This window comes from Podarcis raffonei, chromosome 17 (genome assembly GCF_027172205.1).
Source record: "Podarcis raffonei isolate rPodRaf1 chromosome 17, rPodRaf1.pri, whole genome shotgun sequence".
NCBI classification, from domain to species: Eukaryota; Metazoa; Chordata; class Lepidosauria; order Squamata; family Lacertidae; genus Podarcis; species Podarcis raffonei.
In genome coordinates this window covers 4,350,431-4,374,125 of record NC_070618.1, presented here as the reverse complement: position 1 = coordinate 4,374,125, position 23,695 = coordinate 4,350,431, and the positions used below count along the sequence as shown (strand labels likewise).

Below are 23,695 nucleotides of genomic sequence, written 5' to 3'. Positions count from 1 at the left end.
AAGCTTATGAAGGCTTCACGCTGAGCTTTCAATTCTATTATGAACTTAGATGAAAATATTTTCAGGTTTGTCAAGACACCTTGAATCTGACAATTACGGGCTTCTAATAGCTTCAGATTCACATTCCTATTTTTAAAATACTTAAAAATCCAGGGGCGAGGTCATGCCCTAACCTCCCAACCTAGGTATCAAGGCCAGCTTAAGTCTGTGCATCCAAGAGTTTGCTGCTTATTTCCAAAACCACAGTAGTACTGTACACCTATGAACCAGCAAGAGTTATCTGGTATCTTTGGATCAGAACATCTGGCAGTTTCCATGAAGATTATTTCTGGTTTGGTATGACTGAGGCACCCAGTGTGGTATTGTCTCTTCCTACCACCCAGGGAGACAGGAATCACGTGGGTTAGATTTCAACACTAGCGCAAATGGAGCGCAGCAGTTTAAGCGCCTGCATGTACGACCTCAAACAGAATCAACCATATGTCAGCCGCTTGTGAGATAGATGTGCCGTGGATACTGTTATAAGGAAAAAACCGCTCCTTTTCCCAGATGGGGTATCCAAGAGCCTGTATAGAGTCCTTAAGTAGGTTCCTATCGGAAGGAGAAAATAACAGAGGCCAACCAGAGAATATTGAGAAGAAAAGCAGCTAGTAAGCATGATCTTTATTATACTGTTGCAACAGGATGCTCACAACCACATGCTGGAGTCAGGAGGAGAACACCGAACAATGGTGTGCAAGCCCTTATACAGTCATACCTCAGGTTGAATGTGCTTCAGGTTGAGCACTTTCGGGTTGCACTCCGTGGCAACCCGGAAGTAACGGAGCACGTTACTTCCGGGATTCGCCGCTCGCACATATGCAGACGCTCAAAATGATGTCACGAGCTTGCGCGAAAGCGGCAAAACGCGACCCGTGCAGACGCGCCTTACGTTCCATTCAGGATGCGAATGGGGCTCCGGAACGGATCCCGTTTGCATCCCGAGGTACCACTGTATAGACTTTTGAAATGCAAAAGTAGCTCAAGACCACCCTCCAAAACATCACACATACATCACTGAAGGGGGCAGTCTACAACAGAAATCCTGTTTGGCAGGATACTGATAATGGTCACTGATTGCTTTACCTGGACTGCCGGGCCATTCCTTTTGAGATGCTAAATACTTAGTTCCTGAATCCAGGTCACAAGCTCACCCTATTCATACACAAATACGCCCTGAAGACAGGATTTGTGAGCAAAGAGACAATGGGGAGGCTTGCCCATTTCCTTTCTCACTGCAGATAATATTTGAGGTTACTGGAAGAGTCAAAATGGCTTCAGGATTGTTCTCCTGTACTATTTCAGACACGTGGTTTATATACTTATATACTTGGCCTTTTGGCTAAGATCAAGTGTAATGTGTGTAATAAAATAAACATTCATAAATGTACAAGGCAAACATATACAGAAGTCCTTAGAATTCCCATAGCAATACTTTTGTTTCATCAAAGAAGACAGCATATTCATTGCTACGTGTTCAGTGTTTCGTTCTCTGTTTAGTGTGAAGGAGACATCCAGCTGTGGAATCCACACAAGCACACAATGTCTGGGGAGGCAGGGAAAAGGAAAAGTGGCTGAGGCTAGGACTACGCATGTGCTGTAGCACTTTCCCCAAAGGGTGTCTCCACGGAGGGAAACATCTCTAGTTTATAGTGCTTCATGGTCAAACGCATGGCTGCCCTACAGATTTATTTGTGGGATAGGCTTTCTTTATGATGCACTGCCATCTGGTGTTCATGATATGAAACTGGACATCACCCTCCCTAGAGGGAGCTGCAACATAGCTGTAATATAGATATGCAATTACATGCAGCAGCCAGGGCTAAAATAGAAGACTCTGTTTGAGGAGAAACCAGGGAAAGAAGTGGGGGGGCCCTGACTCAATGTTCCAATCTAGGTCACACGATCCCTGCTTTCCCGGGTGGTAGGAAGACAGAATTTTGAATTCTGGTGCTGGAGGAGACTCTTGAGAGTCCCATGGACTGCAAGAAGATCAAACCTCTCCATTCTGAAGGAAATCAGCCGAGTGCTCACTGGAAGGACAGATCCTGAAGCTGAGGCTCCAATACTTTGGCCACCTCATGAGAAGAGAAGACTCCCTGGAAAACACACTGATGCTGGGAAAGATGGAGGGCACAAGGAGAAGGGGACGACAGAGGACAAGATGGTTGGATAGTGTTCTCGAAGCTACCAGCATGAGTTTGACCAAACTGCGGGATGCAGTGGAAGACAGAAGTGCCTGGCGTCCTCTGGTCCAGGGGGTCACGAAGAGTCGGACACGACTAAACAACAACAACAAAGATATCCAATTACATGCGACAGCCAGGGCTAAAATAGAAGGCTCTGTTCGAGGGGAAAGCAGGGAAAGAAGTGGGGAGCCCCTGACTCAATGTTCCAATCTAGGTCACACGAGCCCCGCTTTCCCGGGGGGGGGGGGGTAGGAAGACAGAAGCCCTGCATATTTCACAACAAAGGGAGGATGAGTAGCACTGGCTTGCCCCTGCAGTCTCCACAATACTACTAAAAATGCTTTTAACACATCTGAACCTGAGACAAGGCATGCTGTTCAATTCCCTTGAACCCTTTGCAATCATGATCTGCAATCCTAAAGCAATGAGTGGATAATCTGCCTCTCCAGATGTAACTGATCAGCATCTTCCAAAATCAGATGACTGGGCATGCACGCTGGGGCTGATCAGAGTAGAGAAGCACCTTCTGGGTTGCTTCCCTGCTGGCAGCCTAGGAGAGGGCATTCTCTGTAGTAGCTGAGCTGTGGCATCTGTGCCACCATATGCTGAAGACAAACCTCTGTACTCCAGACACCCAAGATACATTTTTTTAAGGACCTATCCTATTATCCTAGACAGCAACTTAAAACGCAGAGACATCACCTTGCCAACAAAGGTCCGTATAGTTAAAGCTATGGTTTTCCCAGTAGTGATGTATGGAAGTGAGAGCTGGACCACAAAGAAGGCTGATCGCTGAAGAATTGATGCTTTTGAATTCTGGGGCTGGAGGAGACTCTTGAGAGTCCCATGGACTGCAAGAAGATCAAACCCATCCATTCTGAAGGAAATCAGCCCTGAGTTCTCACTGGAAGGACAGATCCTGAAGCTGAGGCTCCAAGACTTTGGCCACCTCATGAGAAGAGAAGGCTCCCTGGAAAAGACCCTGATGTTGGGAAAGACTGAGGGCACAAGGAGAAGAGGATGACAGAGGACGAGATGGTTGGACAGTGTTCTCGAAGCTACCAGCATGAGTTTGACCAAACTGCGGGAGGCAGTGGAAGACAGGAGTGCCTGGCGTGCTCTGGTCCAGGGGGTCACGAAGAGTTGGACACGGCTAAACGACTAAACAACAACAACATCCTATTATCCAGATTGTAAATAGCATTAATTGATTTTAATGTTTTATTTTTATATTATGCCACTTGATGATACACTGGGCGAGGGATTTGGGGCATAATACCCAATGTTTTGATTGGGAAAGTTTATGAAAAGGGATTAAAAAATTTCAGCATGTTGTAGATTGAAAAAATATTACATGAAGTTGATGTATAGGTGCTATCTGACTCCTACTAAACTAGCAAAACTGTATAAGACAAGAACGAACATTTGTTGGAAAGGTAAAGAACAAGGAGGTACCTTTTATCATATGTGGTGGACGTGTAAGGTTATAAAAGCATTCTGGTAAATGATATATAATGAAATGAAAATAATAACTTTTATAAGGAAACCAGAAGCTTTTTTTTATTAGGTACCGAGATTCCAAAGGAGCAGAAAAGACTTTTTATGTACACAACAACTGCTGCACGGATGCTTTTGCCCAGAGATGGAAAGAAGATAGAGTCCTTATCAGAGAAGAATGGCAAATTAAGCTGTTGGACTATGCCGAAATGGCAAAACTGACCAGAAAACTTAGAAACCAAGCAGACAAAAGTTTCAAGAAAGAATGGGAAAGATTTATAACTTATTAAGAGACCACTGTAAGCAAATGGAAACATCAACAGGATTTTAACAAAACTTGTAATGTTGGATAATATGGATAGACCTAAAATATGGATGATGAATTAATATGCAGTTGAAAATGATAACAGGACCCATGGAGGGGATTGTGAGAAGTCTGGAGATTCATAGTTGTTATTTGATGTATACTTGTAAAAATTATAACTCACCGAGAGAAGCAAAAGCTACAGGGAACCAGGCAGAGGGCCTTCTTGGTAGCAGTGCCCACCCTGTGGAACGCCCTTCCATCAGATGTAAAAGAGATAAACAACTACCTGACATTTAGAAGGCACCTGAAGGCAGCCCTGTTTAGGGAAGTTTTTAATGTGTGACATTTTAGTGTATTTTTAATCTCTTGTTGGAAGCCTTCCTACACCCCTGGCTTCACCTCCTCCCAATCTTCAAGACATTAAAGACTGTTCTCACACCATCAAAAAACTTAACAAGAGCAAGGGAAGGGGAAGGAACAGAGGCAGGAAGGGTAACCATGGTAGATCACTAACTCCTTGATACATTTTTGTCTTCCGGATGAATTTCCCATACACACATACAGGGGTTCTGTCAAATAAAATAAGGCAAGTTGTCATTACTGTACTTTGCTTCTGGCTGATGCAAGCTAGTCGAAAAGGGCTCCTTGTACTTTGGCTTCGAAGCATGCACACGATTTCTATCAGATAATTGCCTGTTGGACCAAAAGATTATTTACTTTCCGCATCTTGCTAGGAGGTGGCATGTTCACACCTCCTGCAGGTCTTTTAGTAGCTGATTTGGGAGTTCCACATTCATCCCTCTTCAATGACTGCAAAAAACACACGAAATAAACATTGCTTTAACTCTGTTAAACAATAATGCAATTCTTCAGTAAGTTCTCTGTTGCCTCTTTCTACATTGGAGCAGCAGCTAACAGAAAGAGTCCTACAGCCCTACCGAGCAAAAGATCCACCCTGATACTCCCAAGAGATGTTCAGTATTTCAAAGGTAGCCCCCAAAGGTGGGGCTACCTTTGAAGGTGACCCGGAAACTGCAACTAATCCAGAATCCAGCTAGACTGGTGAATGGGAGCGGCCGCAGAGGCCACATAACACAGGTCTTGAAAGACCTACATTGGCTCCCAGTATGTTTCCAAGCACAATTCAAAGTGTTGGTGCTGACCTCGGCCCAGTATACCTGAAGGAGCATCTCCACCCCCATCGTTCAGCCCGGAAACTGAGGTCCAGCTCCGAGGGCCTTCTGGCGGTTCCCTCACTGCGAAAAGTGAGGTTACAGGGAACCAGGCAGAGGGCCTTCTCGGTAGTGGTGCTCGCCCTGCGGAACGCCCTCCCATCAGATGTCAAGGAAATAAACAACTATCTAACTATTTTATTTGTATATATTGCTTGTTTTATGTTGCTATGGCCGTTGGCTAATGCGAATAAAATTTATCTTATCATCTTATCTTATCTATCTAACTTTAGCAGCCCTGTTTAGAGAAGTTTAGGGAAGTTTTTAATGACTGATGTTTTAATGTATTTTTAATCTCTTGTTGGAAGCTGCCCAGAGTGGCTATGGAAACCCAGCCAGATGGGTGGGGTGTAAGTATTATTAATTATTATTATTATTATTTTCTGAAAGCCCCCAGGGGCAGTAAAAAGAAATGCTGCAAGCATGAAGGCTGCTGGTCCACATACATTTGCAGCCCAGGGTTGATAAATGAGTGATCCATAACCAAGAGTATGTTCAGTCCACCCTTGAGAAAGTGTGGCACTTATATTTAGTGCTCTATCACTTGTAAAATAGGACCAGTAGCTGCTTTTCACAGGTTTCTAAGGAGCCAATGCACACCCAGTGATGTTTCAGTGACATAGTCAACTTTTGCATTCCACATATTTTGAACAGTTAAGCAAGTCTTGCTGGCACTGCTATGCTCTCCCCTGACAACCTTATTGTTTTGTACAGGCTCTGTCCTTGGGTGGCAAGGATCAACAGTGTCCCAGAGGCCGTCTGCTTTCCACACATGGCGGTGGCAGCACCACCACATCCCTGCTGCCAAACTTCCCTCTTCCCACCAGGCACAGAGAAAAAGAAACATTCCTGCCAGGCTGAGAAAGAACGCCATTGTAGGCTAACATTCAAGCACTCCGCTGATTATTTTGTGGGGGAAATGTAATGGTTCTGTGCTGCAAGGAAAACGAAAGCTTGCAAATCTAGACCCAACCTGTTTGCCAGATTGTTATACAGACAAGACACACGATTATGACATGGTCTGCAATGTATATAGAACATCTGCTGTCATTAGGATGAGGGACTAGGCTGCTGTTCCTTCTCCCTCACTTGTAAACATTGGTGATGAACCACATTTTATGTTGCCAGAATTAGCTCTGAATTTGTAACTAGCTTCAAATGCTGGCTAGATCCTAGCTTAAGTGATAACTTTGCAACAGCAACCAGACAAAAGTGAGAGAACACCAAAGAGAACATGGCAGACAGTCAATAAGGCACAGTCATTATTTAGTAAAGAATTGACAACACATCCCAAACATGGCAGTCACATTTTTATCAAATAAATAATGTGCTGCGTTAAGTGACTCACATGGAAAACTTACAATTTTGGGTTGATCTTTCTTAATTTTGTGATGCTGCAATTGAAGGGCCATGGAGTCCAGAAACCTCTGATTATTAACAAGGAAGTGTGAGTTGTTTTCCTTCTCCCAGTCTTCAATATCTTTCTTCAGTTCCTCCCCCAACTAGTTTTGGCAAATAAGTTTTTTAAAAATAAAAAATAATACTATTTAATAAAAATCTCAATGCAGTTCACCTAAAAATGTAACATTTCCTAAAAACTAAATTAAAAGGGAAATAAAAATAAAGCACAACTTTATATCATAATAAAAACTAAGCAGTGTACAAAACAAAAATAAAATAAAACTTAAAAGAGGCAGGAAAGCTTGAGTGAAGCTTGAATAAACCTTGAGCAAGCCCGTTTTCACAAGGCATTCGGAGGTCATTACTGTTTCCATCTCACAAATTAGCCAAGGGAGGGCACTCCAGTGAGTGTGCTATCACAGAGAAGGCCAACTTGTCACAATTCACAGGTCATGGAATGACCAGCAACATCTCCTCTGAAGAGCTAAACAATATGCTCTGTTGAATGGTCTCTTTAAATTTGAAGGTTCATTATTGTTCCACAAGATGTGTATTTCTTTAAGGGCCAGAGCAAATAATGTGACCCAGTTTTACAGCTGTGAAGCAGTATAGCAGGTGCTGTTAAATTGTGTTAATTAAGCTGTGTCAGCAATTGGGTATACAGTGGTACCTCGGGTTAAGTACTTAATTCGTTCCAGAGGTCTGTTCTTAACCTGAAACTGTTCTTAACCTGAACCACCACTTTAGCTAAGGGGGCCTCCTGCTGCCTCTGCGCTGCCGGAGCCCGATTTCTGTTCTTATCCTGAAGCAAAGTTCTTAACCTGAAGCACTATTTAGGTTAGCGGAGTGTGTAACCTGAAGCGTATGTAACCCAAGGTACCACTAGTATATAAAGAGCAGCATCTAGCTCTCTAAGTACCCTGGGGGATGGGTTGGTGGTTGGATCATGCTTGCTGATATATTTAGTGTAAAAGGAGTTTTTGTTTTCGTTATTAAAACCTAGCTAAAGTTATTTTGCGTTCCTTGTAATGTGTGGTCTCCCCAGCACGCTTTCTGCAGTGCATCTAATCTGCAAATAGCCAACATGCTCAGTCTATACCAGGAAAGTGGTTTGGACTTAAAATTTCAACCTTGAACTGACAACCAGTTTAGTCAATTTCAGAAAGACTTTAAACTTCACACTGCCACTATTCAAGGCACTCTTCCAACTCTGTTTGCAGCTGAACAATTCACTTTCTTCTACACTATTAGAGACGTTAGCTAGATCAGCCAAGAAACGATCAAGCATGCTAAGAACCCGAAGTCACTTGGACCTCAAATTTGAGGTGTCATCAATGTGCTTTCCAGAGGCAACTTTATATGCACAGAAAATACTACCAAAGTTTATGAGATGAAAGCATTATCTACATGTTAGAACTGCTTTGCCAAGGAGTGTTAGTCAACAAGGGATTACATCTATTGTTTTACTTAGGTGTGTTCATGTGGATCAGGCACCAAATTTCACCCAAAATGGATGGAAACTACACAAAAATGGCCCTGGGACTTACCTTTGACAATTGTTTTTGAACCTTTGATCTTTCCCTTTCCTCTTTGAGTAAGGTACCCCCTCTGTTTAGAAGCCTGCTTGGATCTGTTGATTTTTTCTGAATACAGAAGGAAAACAGGTTATGCATTAAGTAACTGATTATTTACCTATAGTACATGGGTGGACGAGTCTAAAAGCCCAGGACACAAATTTTCCACAGCCCTCTAGTGGCTATGGTGGCTCATTCACCAGAAGTAATGTACAGTGGTACCTCGGGTTAAGAACTTAATTCGTTCTGGAGGTCCGTTCTTAACCTGAAACTGTTCTTAACCTGAAGCACCACTTTAGCTAATGGGGCCTCCCACTGCCAATGTGCGGCTGGAGCATGATTTCTGTTCTCATCCTGAAGCAAAGTTCTTAACCTGAGGTACTATTTCTGGGTTAGCAGAGTCTGTAACCTGAAGCATTTGTAACCTGAGGTACCACTGTATTTAGCATTAACTCTGGAAGTGTATACACTCAATTCTGACCAAACTAAGCCTCCTAGAGCAAAAACCTGACATTCAGAAGAATCTTGCTATTCCGAGTCAGATTGCGGCTCTTATTCTAGTACAAGCCCAGGCAGATAAAAGATTATCCTTTCAAAGTACCAAGTATGAGGGTATTTGTGGCTCAGTGGCATATGTCAGTTCCTTTGAAGTCAAGCAAATAACATTGCACAGCTGCTTTATGCATTTATCAGCGAATGATGGGTGGGTTGGTATCATTCTAGTATCCTTGTGTATAGAAGCTGTACGTTTCTGACAGTTGTGTCAAATGGTCACTTCTGAACAAGTGCACTGTTGGCTAGCTTTCGCTCATTTGCTCCGTTTGGTGTATTTGCCTACAATTTGGGAGTCTTAATCCACCCTGCAAGGGCCCCATGCCTGCTCATTTCATTCACTTCTGTGGAAGAGAAGCAATACAGTTTTAGATTCCCATTATAATCATAAATGGCCCCCCTTCAAAACCTCCAAGGATGGAGTGAACAGATAGAGGTGGGGTGGGTGGCAGTTTTGTTTTTAACAGATCAGTGGTACCTTGGTTTAAGAAAAGCTTAGTTTATGAAGAACTTGTATTAAGAACGCTGCAAACCCGGAAGTAGGTGTTTTGGTTTGTGAACTTTTACCCATATCTAAAAACAACTTCATGTTTCCCTCTCTGCAGTGAGATAACATAAGCATTCAGTACTTCTGACCTCCAGTTCACCCAAACGCTCCCAGATGGCATTCCATTTGTGAACATTATCATATAGGTGTTTGTTATTCTCATAAACCTCTTTTATTCTCAAAAGTTCTTCATCGTGTTGACTCAACAACTCTTCAGAGAAATTATCTAAAGCAAGAAAGCAAGAGTTAAGGTTTCATTAGGCACATGGCATGACTCTGCAACTAGAGAAGATGAGGATCAAATAGCGACTAAGCACTTTCACTGTGACCCAGCCCTAGAAGATTTAACAGAATTTTGCCTCATCAACCAGACATTCCGTTTTTTAAATTAAATTATGACAAAAAAAGTTTTACCTGTCTTTAGTCATAAGTAGACACAAAATACAGGCTTGTATTTGAAAGATATAAGATGTAAGGAATTACCACTTAAAAAGGGCTGAAACGCAGCTCTTTGTTCCTCAGAATAAAAGCATTTCCCCCAGAAATCATGAAGTTCTTGCCTGACTCTGAAAGTAATTTGTTTTAAACTTTCCTTCTTCAGCACTTCCAGGTTCTCCAACTCCTCTTCCCACTAATGAAAACAAAACCAGTGTCTCATGGTTATTGCATTTGGCAATGGAGATCTTGCTTTCACTATTTCCAGACAATTACTCAAACTTCTCCATGACTACAAATTTGTTATAGCAAAGGCTGTAGCAGTGACGTACGCAGACTGAGGATATTCCTGAAACTGGAGTACAGTGGTGCCTCGCAAGACGAAAAGAATCCGTTCCGCGATTCTCTTCGTCTTGCGGTTTTTTCGTCTTGCGAAGCAAGCCCATTAGCGGATTAGCGCTATTAGCGGCCTTAGTGGGTCAGCTGATAAGCGGCTTAGCGGATCAGCTGATAAGCAGCTTAGCGGATCAGCTGATAAGTGGCTTAGCGAATCAGCTGATAAGTGGCTTAGTGATCAGCTGTTAAGCGGCTTAGCAGATCAGCTGGTAAGCGGCTTAGCGAATCAGCTGATAAGCAGCTTAGCGGCTTGGGAAAAGGGGGGGGGGGGAGGAAAAAAAACCCTGCAGGAACTCGCAAGACATTTTCGTCTTGCGAAGCAAGCCCATAGGAAATTCGTTTTGCGAAGCACCTCCCAGGAAAACCCTTTCGTCTAGCGGGTTTTCCGTCTTACGAGGCATTCGTCTTGCGGGGCACCACTCTAATCTGATCTGACTGTCAGTTTGACACCAAGAGGCATTCACGTAGAATACAACTAACTCTTTAGAACTTTTTTTTTAAATGGCCATTTCCACCACACTTAAATTTAATGCTCCCATGTCAGCTGAGCTTAGAAGAAGGCAACACGCTCAAAATACATTAGAGGAAGATGTTAGCTCCAGACAGTAAAATGAGAAGGCTCCTGCATTATCCAATTTAAGGTACTACTACTTAACTTTAAAGCGCTAAATAGCTTTGGTTTCAAATGCCTGAAAGTGTGCCTCTTCCTGCCTATGTCTTCTGGAAAGGCCCTTCTCGGGGCAACTTTTCTTTTAACCCAGCAGGTATTTTAACTGAAGCTTGATTCCATAGTTTTAAGCAACTACATACATCTCATATTAATGTCTCTGAAGAAGAAATATTTTAAATAAACACATGCAGCTGCTATTTCAGAAGCTTCAAAATTAAAATACCACCCACTGCAGGTGAGAGACACAAAACTGTTGAGGGTCTAGCATCAAAGCAGATCCAGTGAAACAAAATAGGCGGTAAAATCAGTAAATATCAACATCTGGGGGGGGAAAACACTGGGTAGTAATCAACTAAGTTTTACTCAGACTAGACTCACTGAAATTAATGAGCATGACTTAAGGTACCGTATTTTTCGCCCTATAGGACGCACTTTCCCCCCTCCAAAAATGAAGGGGAAATGTGTGTGTGTGTCCTATGGGGCGAATGCAGGCTTTCGCTGAAGCCTGGAGAGCCTCACCGCCAGCCCCACAAGCTCAGGGGACAGCGGGGAGGTGCAGCGTGCCATCCCGCTGTCTCCCGACGTGGTTTGGAGGCTGGAGGCGGGGAGAAGTCCGCTTCTCCCTGCCGCCAGCCCCGCAAGCTCCCAGAGCGATGGCAAAGCTGCGCGCAGCTTCGGGATCGCTCTGGGACCCGTTCTGGGGGCGGGGGAAGCTCGGGCTTCCCCCGCCCCCCAGGCTCCCAGAGGGGCTTCGCGCAGCTCTCCGCAAGCTGTGGGAGCCCGGCGCAACTTTGCGCTGGCCTCCAATGGCTTGCGGAGAGCTGCCTGTTCTGGGGGCTGGGGTGGGGGAAGCTCAGACTTCCCCCGCCCCAACCCCGTGCCGGGGGGGGGGGAATAAAATTTATTTCCTTTATTCCCCCCCCCCAAAAAAAATCTAGGTGCGTCCTGTGGGCCGGTGCGTCCTATAGGGTGAAAAATACGGTAGGTCCATTAATTTCAATAGGAGTGCCTTTTACCAGCTATAGCTGGTATGTCAACTACAGCCGTTCTTTTACAGGGAAAGTCTGGTCGTGGTGATTCATGCAGTGATGACCTCAAGACTTGATTACTGCAATGTGCCCTATGTGGGGCTACTCTTGGACCTGGAGGCTCCAGCTGCTGCAAAACACTATGTCTAGACTGTTGATGGTGAGTGACTATCACCGGGATGTAACTTTAGTGCTCCAAGGTTTGAATGGACTGCCTGAACACTACACAACCAAGTTCAAGGTTCTAGTATTAATTGACAAGGCCCATAACAATGTGGGTCCAGGATACCACATGTACTGCCTAATCCCATATATCCTTGCCTGATCATCAAGGAGTCAATGTTAGTGGTAACCCCATGGCTCAGATTCCTGGCTTGTATCCACCAGGAGCTGTGAATTCAGTATTGTGGACCCAACTTTGTGGAATTCCCTTCCAGTTGAGGTCAGGCAGGCCCCCTCCCTGATCTTCCAGAGCCTATAGAAGACTTTTAAAAAATCCAGCACACATTTAAACTGAAGTCTGATTCTGTAGTTTTAAGCGACTCTTACCTTTCCGTATTGTAAATTACATAAGAGACCATTGTAGTCAGCCTATTATTAATGAACAGTGCCATCAGAATTCTGATTGTATTACCATTTTTATTGCTTCAGAAATAGGACATCTGCTTGCCAACATTGTGAGCTGCTCCTGCTTCTCTTGTGGCTGTTGAAGTCTGTCCCACAAAACTTGCACCTCTTTCACCAGAGCGTCTCTGCTGGCAATTAGAGAGTCTTTCTTGACCTGCAACTACAAAGGCACATCTACATCAGTTCATACAAAACAGCTATATGGAAAAGGCAGCAACAAGGTAAGTGAACTGTACCGTATACACTCATGAGAAGATCAAGCCAGATGTAACACTGCATCATCATCAACTTCTCAGGAAAAGTGCATGCCAACACTCCTTCTTGATCATGGTACCAAAATTAAGCAATGAAGTATTGTGATTACCAGTTCTATAAGGTGGGGAGGCGGTCTGGGGCGGATTGGGGGGAGAGAATGTTGGTGTTTTCAATTTAACATGCAGCTTGGAAGCTTAACTGAACACTGAATTACTGTTGGAGTAGAACACACTTTAGCCTGGATATAATTACACCAAGACTCTTGAGTTTGGAAAAAGATGGAAGCTAAGTTTATTGAAGGAAATACACACACAGTCGTACCTTGAAAGTCGAACAGCCTAGTTCTCGAACGTTTTGGCTCATGAACAATCGAAACCCAAAGTGACTGACCCGGTTTTCAAATGTTTTTTTGGAAGCCAAACGTCCAATGGTGCTTTTGATTGGCTGTAGGAGCTTCCTGCAGCCAATGAGAAGTCATGTTTTGGTTTTCAAACGTTTTGGAAGTTGTATGGACTTCCAGAACGGATTCCGTTCAACTTCCAAGGTACAGTGATACCTCGGTTACAAACGCTTCGGGTTACAAACACTTCAGGTTACAAACTCTGTTAACCCAAAAGTAGTACCTTGGGTTGAGAACTTTGCCCCAGGATAAGAACAGAAATCGCACGCCGGCGGAGTGGCGGGAGGCCCCATTAGCGAAAGTGCGCCTCAGGTTAAGAACAGACCTCTAGAATGAATTACGTTTGTAACCCGAGGTACCACTGTACAGCTGTATAGGGAAGATGCAAGGATGTTTCCTTTCCCAGTGATGATGTAGAAAAAGAAGGAAATGAGATCAGGAACCCTAAAAACATGTCTAACACATGATGGAAGGTCAGTACAGGTTAAAGGACAGTCTAGGCAACTTGGAGGTTCTTCCTTCTATCTACTCTTTCCCATGGAGACAAATCAGCCTCCAGTTCAAACCGAGTTGCATCCCAACAGTTCCAACAGGGAACCTGTGCTCCACCGTCTCATTTCAAATGGCTGAAGGCAGGGAGTGGGAAGTTAGAATAGAGATGGAACCCTCATTCACTATTACACTGCATGGCCCACACATATCACCTTGCAGCATTATTAGCTACAGAAGCCCCATTGGCCTGACTATAAGAAAGCACTTATACCTCCATATTGGAGGCCTTTATTGCACTTTGCAAGCCATGGTTATAAATAGCACACCTGTTGCATTTGCCCAACAACACTTAAGGACCATATTGGTTCTGGTATTCATGTGGGCTAAACAATCTGAACAGCAGCCTCATTCATGTGAATACATCATTTTTACATTCAAAAGACCAACCTGATGAACAAGCAATTCGAGATCCTCAAGGTTTTTCTTTGTAAGGCAAATACATTCTTCTTCATCGCTCAACATATCACTTTCCAGTGTCCCATCTGGTGTGTGTCCAATTTCTTTATTATACTGCCTGACCTTTCCCCTTAGTTTAAAAAACTCATTCAATCTTTGCTCCTAAACAAATGAAATGATTTAAATAGTCAGATCAAACAGCTTTCAAATGTAATGCTGTCATGAGGTCTCAGATATAAAGAATGTCTAAAAATCACATGTTTAACACAACAAAACAGATTGACAATATTCCTGACACTGTCCAACTTTAAGAGCAACACAGGAATATCAAACTAGTTTCACCCGCTCAACAAAAAATGAACAGATTCATTTATTGATTAAGGCTATTTGCTAATTCTGGATAACCAGAATGAATCTCTGATGTGAATTAAATGCAATTTTTCTAGAAAAAACATTCAAAAGCAATTTGCCAGGAGATAAGAAGAAAGCAGCATGTTTAGTAGGCTCCCTATAATTCATACCAGACTGGCTTAGAAGTAAGTTGAATCACTTCCCCTCTCCCAATGGAAAATATTTATTTCAGAGTGAATTCAGGTTTTAGGGTAGCCATATGGAATTTTCCAGACATATCTGTAATACTGTAGTCACAAGCAATGTCCAGGCGTAAATTGGAGAAATGTCTGGGAAAATCTGCATGCATGGCGGCAGTGTCATTTTGCAGATCTTCCTCAGAAATAGCTTCAATTTATTTGCAAAACCAAAACGAAACAAAACTCTACAACTCTTCTGTCTGGATTTTCACTTTGTAAAATGTGGCAACCCTATCTTCACTTCTAACTTTTACACATCTAGAGGCCCCAACATCAAGTCTCCAGGCTGCAAAAGTAACCATTTAGGGGCTGACTGCGGGGGGGGGGGGGAGTGTAAGTTGCTGAGAATTCTTCTTAAATTTTAATTCAAACCAGAGAAACATTCAGAAGCCATACAATGCCTCCATTTGTGGCTCATACCTGGGCCCAAGCAAAGGAAGCCTTATCAGAACCTCTGATTTTTACTATATATTGGGTATATAAATTCAATAAATAAAAATAAATACAATGTTTCTGTTTAAATAATGCAAAGGGGGAGGGGTAAGTACTACACCTTCACTTTCAAGAGCTGCTGAACATGTTTGTCTAATTCTTCCAGCTGCAAACAACTTGGAACACTGCTGGTCGGTATGTAGTATGGAGTAGCGTAAAGCTCTGAACATAGTGTCTGCTCTTCTAGCTGCAGCTGTTTCAACTTCATCAGCCTCTCTTGTTTTTCTTTAAGAGCGCCTTCTAAAGCCAGACGAAACTCTTTTTCTAACTGGATGATGGATAAGCCATCGCCAACCTGTGAAGAGTTACAAAGGGTTAGGTGCAGAAATGTCTCTTATGCGGGGGTTGCATTTTGGTCCCTGCACGCATAACTGAAATCACGTAAAGTGGGGAGCCGCCTCTAAGCCTTTTCAAATGCCATCTCAGCCGCTCTCTCTTCAATCCACACAAAATATACTGCATCCAAAAACACCCACAACTATAATTGAAACTTTGGGGCTGGCAGGAGGCTGGAGGACATGCAGGAAATTGCTGCTGCTGCGCTACCCTGCACATCAGCTGTGGGTAGGCGGGGAGGCTGAGCAGCATAAACAAAGCCCTGCTGCACCTCCAGTCTCTTTGGGGCTTCCTCTGCTCTCACTGACATCCTCTTTGGTTTCCAGGGAGGGTCTCCTCGTGAGCCACACGGACTCTCCAGCTCTCTCTCGCCATTTCCAGGTTTGAATCGAAACATTTAATTATTTCCTGGCGCCATACATAAGTGGAAGGATGCCTGTATTGACACTACAGTGAGTGGCAGTACTGAGCAAAGATCACATTTTGACAGGTCTGTACCGAAACAGAATTTGTATTTGAACAGTAACCTCCCAGTCAGCTGCCAGACCAAATATTTTAAGTCTTAATTCATTACAACAGTAAAAAGCAGCTCTGAAGAATCACATTAATTACAATTATGCCCATCAGAGGGCTCTAGAGATTCCAAGTGTTCAATAGAAACCTTACACGTGCAAAGAAAGAGCTCCACATTTTCAAATGCAATGGTAATTACAGAAAACAGTGCTGATAACAAAAACTCATCATGGTGGCAGATATCAGCCCATTGTCGTTAACACTGTAATTGTATACAAGTCTAATCAGATGTAAGCACCACTGAACTTAATGAGGGTTGCTCCCTGGTATATCAAGTATAGGACTGCAACCTAAGTGACATCTTTGTGCTTTGTTATCCGGAATAAGCAGCAGTGAAGCAACTTGCCTGGTAGGGGTCCAGCTTGAGTTCATATCTCACGATATTCAACTGAGACTTCTGTATTTCAATGTCATTTTCAATTTTTTCTTTCAAATTGCTTTCTTCCTCAATCATTTCATTCAACAGAGTCTATCCAAAAACCCATATAACAGAAGTGTGAGTACAGTTCCTTATCAGATTGATTAATTGTCAAATTAAAGCATTGCACCCATAGCTAAATTAAGAATTTGTGCCACATTAATATTCTGCATTTTAAAATACACACCAATCAAGTTTGTAACAGAAGAAGCGTTTCTGACATATAAACTACCATCTCCCAAACTCAGTAACTGGAGTGTGGTCTGGTAGGGTTCCTGAGGCTTCCTGTTTTTTCAATTATTAGCTGGCTGGCTTTAAACCATGTTTACACACAGCTACTTGTCAGTAGCAAGTAACCCCCTCCCAGCCATCAGGAAAACTGGGGATAGAAGTTTCTATAAAATGAGTAGTAGTCAAATTCTTTCTTCACATTCCTTTTCATCGACTGATGTGTTTCAGATAACTATCAGCGGACAGCTTGGCTTTTAGCTTTTGTAAATACTATAAGGTTGATCGAAAAATGGAGATAATTGATATTTAACCAGGTGCTTTGGGACCTGGACCATATTTTCTTAGTCTCTGCATTTAGCCCTACCCATTTTATACTTAGGAAGAGACCAGTCATTGACTGTCTAAGTAAGCCCTTTACATTTTTGCTGCAAGGGTCTCCAAAATCATGTAGAAACTGTGCATTAGATCAACTGTTGTAAAAATTGAGAACAAAATATACTGTCACTTCTGCAGAAATAAAAGCCAACTGCTGCAGTCCATGTAAGTTTTGCAATGCAAGTTAGTGAGCATTATTAATTTTGTCAGCAAAGACATTAAGGCCTGCAACTTAATTGAAAGATTCAGGATCTGCTAGCTCAAGAACCTGCGTCCCTCCAGATGTTGCTGAAATACAGCTCCCTTCATTCCTTGGGGGAGCTGGGTCATAGTGTCAGGAAGGAGGGTGTCAATGTAAAGTAAAGACTCACATGGTAATTAGAAAAGAACAAAACATAATTTATCTCCCAGCAACAGTCTGAGCACCGAACTTAGAAATTGGAATTTCCTCCCCAAAAACTCACACCGCTGCTTTAAAGCAACAAAATATTATTTGGAATAAAACACAAAGAGGGCCCTAAGACCCATTAATATATAAATTGACAAATGAAATAAGTCAACTGTTTAAGAGCATTTGGAGTACAAATCACACACACACACTGCTCCATACCTCAATGTGCGCCTTAGCTGTCTGCATGCGCTCCAGCTGCAGTTCTCTGCTGATACCCATTTCGTTCCATAAGTCTACAAGCTTCCCAAAAGCTTGGGTCACGCTATTCACTAGGGAGGAGGCCAAAACCTCACTGTACAATTATAAAATAGAAAATGGCACATGAGAAACTCCAAGCCTTGCTTTCATTCTATCACGATTTTTTTCTGTTTCCTACATCGGCATCCGTTCAACCATATTACATGACTTGTGCTTCACAAACATTCCCTTTGTAAGTTTCTGATCTGCCCGGAATGCGCCTGGTTAGTTTTGAACACAGCTCCTGAAAGGTTTAGGATCAGAGTTTTCCCTTCTCCTAGATGGGCTACCTTCCCAGGTTGATGAGCCCCACCTGCCCCTCACCTCCCCCGACAGCAGGTGCAGAAACTGCCTTCTTGCCCATTGGCCTCACTCTTGGTCTTGTCGACGCAATCCGCTGGATCCTGTCTTTGAATGCAGGGCAGCTCCTAACTCAATGAGGGTTTGAGACTCACCCGCTTCCCTCATCTGGTTTAGCCAGCCAGTCAAAGCCGTTCCTGGGGCATGGCCCCCCATCGCATGCTGACAGCTTCTAGGAGCCACAGGTGAGAGCTGAGTGCAGGGTGGGGACCAAAGGCGGACAAACGACCCCCGAAGGCGCACAACATGTTTCCACCCTTCCTTAACACTTCATCATTACCTTCCCTGAATTTGTCTAGTCCTGATTTGAAGTCGCAAAGTCAGTGGCTGCCACTGCCCTCCTGTGGCGGTGAGTTCCACAGCCTCACTGCGCGAGGCAAAGCTTTCTTTTTTTATTATTATTTTTTAAAGTTCTTTATTACAAAAAAAAATACATCAAATATAGACCAAAACAATAAACATACACAAACCATAGATATTAACTAACAACATATCCTTTGACATTATACTTTAACTTCCGACTCACCTCATTGTGCTTTTTACACCATATTATTCTATATGCACTTATTTATTATTACTCTCTTCCGTTACTTACCAAAAGAAATTATTTTTATTAACATTTCCTTACCCTTCAAGATGCAATCTAAACCTGTCAGGAGCACTGCATTATCACAGTACTTTTAAAAGATATTCTTTGAATATTGCCCAATCTTTACTTTCTGATTTGATTTTCCTCTTATTCTCCCAGTCATTTCCCCAAATTCTAAATATTCTATCGTCTTCGCTTGCCAGTCAGTTTTGGTGGGGATTAAATCGCCTTTCCAGTTTTTAGCTATTAAAATGCATACATAAAAAGTGTTCTTAGGCTTTTTGGTATTTCAATCGACATGATGCCTAATAGAAAGGCTTCAGGATATATATATATTTTAAAGGAGAATTAAAAATCTTTTTAGCTTTCTTTCTTTCGCCCTGAATCTCCCAACCTTCAGCTTCAGCTTTCCTTCTCCTTCCCTCAGAGTTTCCCCTCTCACCTTTCCCTCGCCGGCTTCGCCATCACCGGTGGCCCTATGGATATAGGGAGGCTTAATTAAAATAACGAAGAATTCCGAATAAGGAACCGCCGCCAAAATTCAAAACAAACGGCGAAGGAACCGCCTAGCAACAGGCTCTCGCCACCGCGCCTCTTGATTGGACGGCGGACTGAGCAATCAACAAGTCACCTCCGGTTCCCATTGGCCACGGCGAAGCGCGTTTCCTTCCCGCCCCATAAATGCCCCTCCGTGCGCCTCTATTGGAGCTCACGGAAGCTTGGCAAAGCGCTGATTGGTCGTCAATCAGCAACAGAGGGAAAGCGGATGGTCCGCTCCGCACAGTGGAAGGCGGTGACGTAAAGGGGTGTGGGCAAAGCGCTGATTGGCCGCCCTCAAAGCTAAGCAGCGAGGGAGGGAAAGGGGATGTCGGTGCCGAGGTGGAAGGCGGAGCCGTAAAGGGGCGCAGAAGCGTGATTGGCAGAAGGCGACGTCACTCATGTAAATCCCGCTGAGTTCAACGGGCGGTTGGTCAGGGAAAGGCTGCATAGATCCGAGCTGAAAGCGGGTTAAAGGTTCGATGCCCCAGTAGGGCGGAGAGAGAAAGCATCCCTGTGTGACGTCTTAGGGAGCCAGTGCGGACCAACAAGGGTTTGACTGGGGACAAGGCAGCCTCCCATAGCTGTCAGCTTACAGATTTGAAAATAAGGGGTCAGCAGCCAAAATAAGGAATTTTGCCTTAGTTTATACAGAAATCTGGCACTGATGGAGCCCTGCTGCTTTGGCTGCCACTGACTGTGTTTTGCAGGGGGTTGAACCAGATGATCCTAAGGGTCTACAACTCCCACCCAAGAAGAGGGGCAGACAAAACGGATGAACGACGTCGAGATGACAAAGCTTACAGGCAGGAAGAGGACCTCTTTAATAAAGAATGGGGAAAGTTTATAATTTAGTTGAAAAGCTATTGTAAAGAGTTACATACATTGGTAGGATTGACAGAAAACTTGTAGTGAAAATTTGAACTATGGATGCACAAATGATTTATAAAAATATGAGTTATGAAAGGGGTGCAGAGGGGGAAATCACTACATTAAGATGCTGCACTGGTTGGAGGGGATGCAAAGCAGCACGTCGGGGCTGCCGTCGTCTTGGAGCAAGGAGTTCCATCGGCCCTTCCCCGCCCGAAAGGGAGGGAGGGAGAGAGACTCTCGCCCAGGCCACCCAGAGCCTGGCATGAGGTGGTTGCAGCGGCCGCTGAAGCGCCGCCTTTGTGCGTCCCTCCCCTCCCCTTCCTCCTCCCTCAGGCCGCCTCCTCAGCCGCTGCCTCCTCCGGCTTCCCCGGGCAGTGCGGCGGAAGTCTCGCAAGAGAGGGGCTGCCCATCCGCCCATCCGCTGCCACCCGTCTCCTCATCACGCGCCTGAGGGGAAAAGGGAGAGACGGAGACGCGGTAGCCCGTGTGTGCGTGTGCGCTCTCTTGAGGCAGAGGACCCAAAGCTGCTGCTTCCCTCCCAAGCTGGGCGACCATGGAACCCAGGAAATTTAAGGGACATCATCAATCCGGGACAGCAGCGGGAAACGGCGCTGGGATAAGGGAGTTTCCCGCCAAATAAGGGACGGTTGACAGCTATGGTTTGCACAGAAAATTACGGTGTGCCGGTCGGTGTGGGGGAGGAAGTCCCCAGGCTACAATTCGAAGGGAGCTCCATTCAAACTAATAAGAATCGTAGGTTTTGGAAGGGACCCCAGAGGGTCATCTAGTCCAACCCCCGCTCCCGCAATGCGGGAATCTCAACACGCGCGGTTCCCACCTCAAACCATACCGGACTCTGCTTAGCTTTGCAAATGTACAAACTGTAGAGTTGGAAGGGACCCCGAGGGTCATCTAGTCCAACCCCCTGGGTAAGCATCTGGGTAGGAAGGAAGCCCATTTTAATTATGGTATTTTACTTACGGGTAAAAACCCTGCGATCTTAAAAATGGCATAGGAAAATAAGGAACACGGGAGGCTGCATAGCTGTCAACCGTCCGTTATTTGGTGGGAAACTCCCTTACCCCAGTGCCGTTTCCCGCTGCTGTCCCAGATTGATGATGTCCCTTAAATTTCCCGGGTTCCATGGTCGCCCAGCTTGGGAGGGAAGCAGCAGCTTGGGGTCCTCTGCCTCAAGAGAGCGCACACACACACACGGGCTACCGCGTCTCCGTCTCTCCCTTTTCCCCTCGGGCGCGTGATGAGGAGACAGGTGGCAGCGGATGGGCAGCCCCTCTCTTGCGAGACTTCCGCCGCACTGCCCGGGGAAGCCGGAGGAGGCAGCGGCTGAGGAGGCAGCCTGAGGGAGGAGGAAGAGGAGGGGATGGGGAGGGACGCAGAAGGGCGGCGCTTCAGCGGCCACGGCGGCGCAGCAACCGCCTCATGCCAGGCTCGTGGGCGAGAGTCTCTCTCCCTCCCTCCCTCTTTCTCTAACCAGGAAGGGCCGATGGAACTCCTCGCTCCAAGACGACGGCAGCCCCGACGTGCTGCTTAGCATCCCCTCCAACCAGTGCAGCATCTTAATGTAGCGATTTCCCCCTCTGCACCCCTTTCATAACTCATATTTTTATAAATCATTTTTATAAATGTACATTTTTATAAATGTAACTCTTTACAATAGCTTTTCAACTAAATTATAAACTTTCCCCATTCTTTATTAAAGAGGTCCTCTTCCTGCCTGTAAGCTTTGCCATCTCGACGTCGTTCATCCGTTTTGTCTGCCCCTCTTCTTGGGTGGGAGTTGTAGACCCTTAGGAACATCTAGTCCAACCCCCTGCAAGACACAGTCAGTGGCAGCCAAAGCAGCAGGGCTCCATCAGAGCCGGATTTCTGTAAAAGCTAAGTCAAAAATTCCTTATTTTGGCTGCTGATCCCTTATTTTCGAGGCTGCTGGTCCCTTATTTTCAAATCTGTGACAGCTATAGTGCAAACCAGTCCCTCCCTTGGGGCTGTTTGCCAGGTACGCGTTTTATTATGCATTTTGTGTTCTCATTTTGCGTTCCTCTTTCCGCCCCCCCTTCCTGTTGTGAGCCATAGCCTGCAGCTTTACCCTCGAGTAAGCCCCATGATCGGACTCGCCTTTGCTTTGGGGAGAAGGCAACTTCCCACGCCTCTCTTTCGCGGAAGAGAAAAGCAGGAAGTAAAATAAACAGGAGCGACCATGTGTCGTAGGAAAAAGGGGTGGATGCGGGGGGACTTCGTTGCAACTTTGGAAGAAAACTGCCGCAGGCTGCGTCTCTAGGGATCGTCCGCCCCGTCGCGGGGACCCAGGATCACAGATCCAATGTCTGGAAATTTGAATTTAGGCAGCATAAAAGTGACAGCCGTGAGAGAGGAGATGCAGCGCCTCCCCATCCCCCGCGCGAGGCATAGATTGCGCCGCTGAGTTATTTGGAAACATACGATGGAAGGGCGCAAAAGTCTTTGTCTCCTTTGGGTGCTAATTTCTCCGGGTCGGATGAGATCCTGCAGGGCGTGGAGCCTCGCCATACTACTGGGTCTCACAGTGCAAGTAGCCTTTGGGGCTTTCCTGATAAATGTGGACGTCTCAAAGACCGAAAGGGAATTGAAGCACTTTTGGAAAAGCACAGGATATTGGTAAGATAGGAGCTATATTTGTTGTTTAGTTGTTTAGTCGTGTCCGACTCTTCGTGACCCCCTGGATCAGGGCACGCCAGGCCCTCCTGTCTTCCACTGGCTCCCGCACTTTGGTCAGACTCATGCTGGTAGCTTCGAGACCACTGTCCAACCATCTCGTCCTATAATAATAATAATAATAAATTTATTTATACCCCACCGTCCCCAGCCAAGGCCGGGCTCAGGGCAGCTAACAAGCAGTAATAAAAACAAATTAAATGAATACAACTTAAAAACATTAAAATACAACATTAAAATATTGAAACCTCATCGCACCTCTGTTGTCCCCTTCTCCTTTACAACATTAAAATATTGAAACCTCATTGCACCTCTGCCGTCCCCTTCTCCTTGTGCCCTCCATCTTTCCCAACATCAGGGTCTTTTCCAGGGAGTCTTCTCTTCTCATGAGGTGGCCAAAGTACTGGAGCCTCAGCTTCATGATCTGTCCTTCCAGTGAGCACTCAGGGCTGATTTCCTTCAGAATGGAGAGGTTTGATCTTCTTGCAGTTCATGGGACTCTCAAGAGTCTCCTCCAGCACCATAATTCAAAAGCATCCATTCTTCAGCGATCAGCCTTCTTTATGGTCCAGCTCTCGCTTCCATACATCACTACTGGGAAAACCATAGCTTTAACTATACGAACCTTTGTTGGCAAGGTGATGTCTCTACTTTTTAAGATGCTGTCTAGGAGCTATATTTACTAACAATCAAAAGAAGTCCACTTTATGCAGGGCACAAGCAGTATGCAGCACGTGGTTTTGTTTTGCTCTTGCAAATTTATTTGCTGCAACTCTGCCCCGTTTTTCCTCCCTTAGCAGCTCAAGGCAACGCAACACGGTTCC

At 44.7% G+C, this 23,695-nt stretch overlaps 2 protein-coding genes across 2 annotated transcripts in view; one reads left to right on the top strand and one right to left on the bottom strand.

Annotated features, from left to right (window-relative positions):
* Positions 1–631: 631 nt before the first annotated feature.
* On the bottom strand, positions 632–19,221 carry LOC128405080 (protein regulator of cytokinesis 1-like). The gene is made up of 11 exons (XM_053371271.1): positions 19,192–19,221; positions 17,723–17,855; positions 16,435–16,557; positions 15,241–15,474; positions 14,089–14,259; positions 12,502–12,654; positions 9,822–9,969; positions 9,428–9,564; positions 8,213–8,308; positions 6,626–6,766; positions 632–4,842 (listed from the first exon to the last, which is right to left on the bottom strand). Exons 1-11 carry the CDS (start codon positions 19,212–19,214, stop codon positions 4,714–4,716), a joined length of 1,488 nt encoding a protein of 495 aa, XP_053227246.1. The 5' UTR covers positions 19,215–19,221; the 3' UTR covers positions 632–4,713.
* A 3,030-nt stretch (positions 19,222–22,251) lies between these two features.
* IDUA (alpha-L-iduronidase) overlaps positions 22,252–23,695 on the top strand; it is a 59,875-nt gene continuing 58,431 nt past the window's right edge. The window contains exon 1 of the mRNA XM_053371263.1: positions 22,252–22,814. Coding sequence (XP_053227238.1) covers positions 22,621–22,814 — 194 coding nt within the window. The 5' untranslated portion in view covers positions 22,252–22,620. The remainder of the gene's footprint in view (positions 22,815–23,695) is intronic.

Excerpts from the sequence above, each read along its gene's own strand:
- LOC128405080 (XM_053371271.1), bottom strand. The coding sequence starts at position 19,214 with ATGGCGAAGCCGGCGAGGGAAAG. Across the intron at positions 17,856-19,191 it reads GCGAAGCCGGCGAGGGAAAG|TGAGGTTTTGGCCTCCTCCC; the intron begins GTGAGAGGGGAA and ends ATAATTGTACAG. Across the intron at positions 16,558-17,722 it reads CAGCTAAGGCGCACATTGAG|ACTCTGTTGAATGAAATGAT; the intron begins GTATGGAGCAGT and ends GTTTTTGGATAG.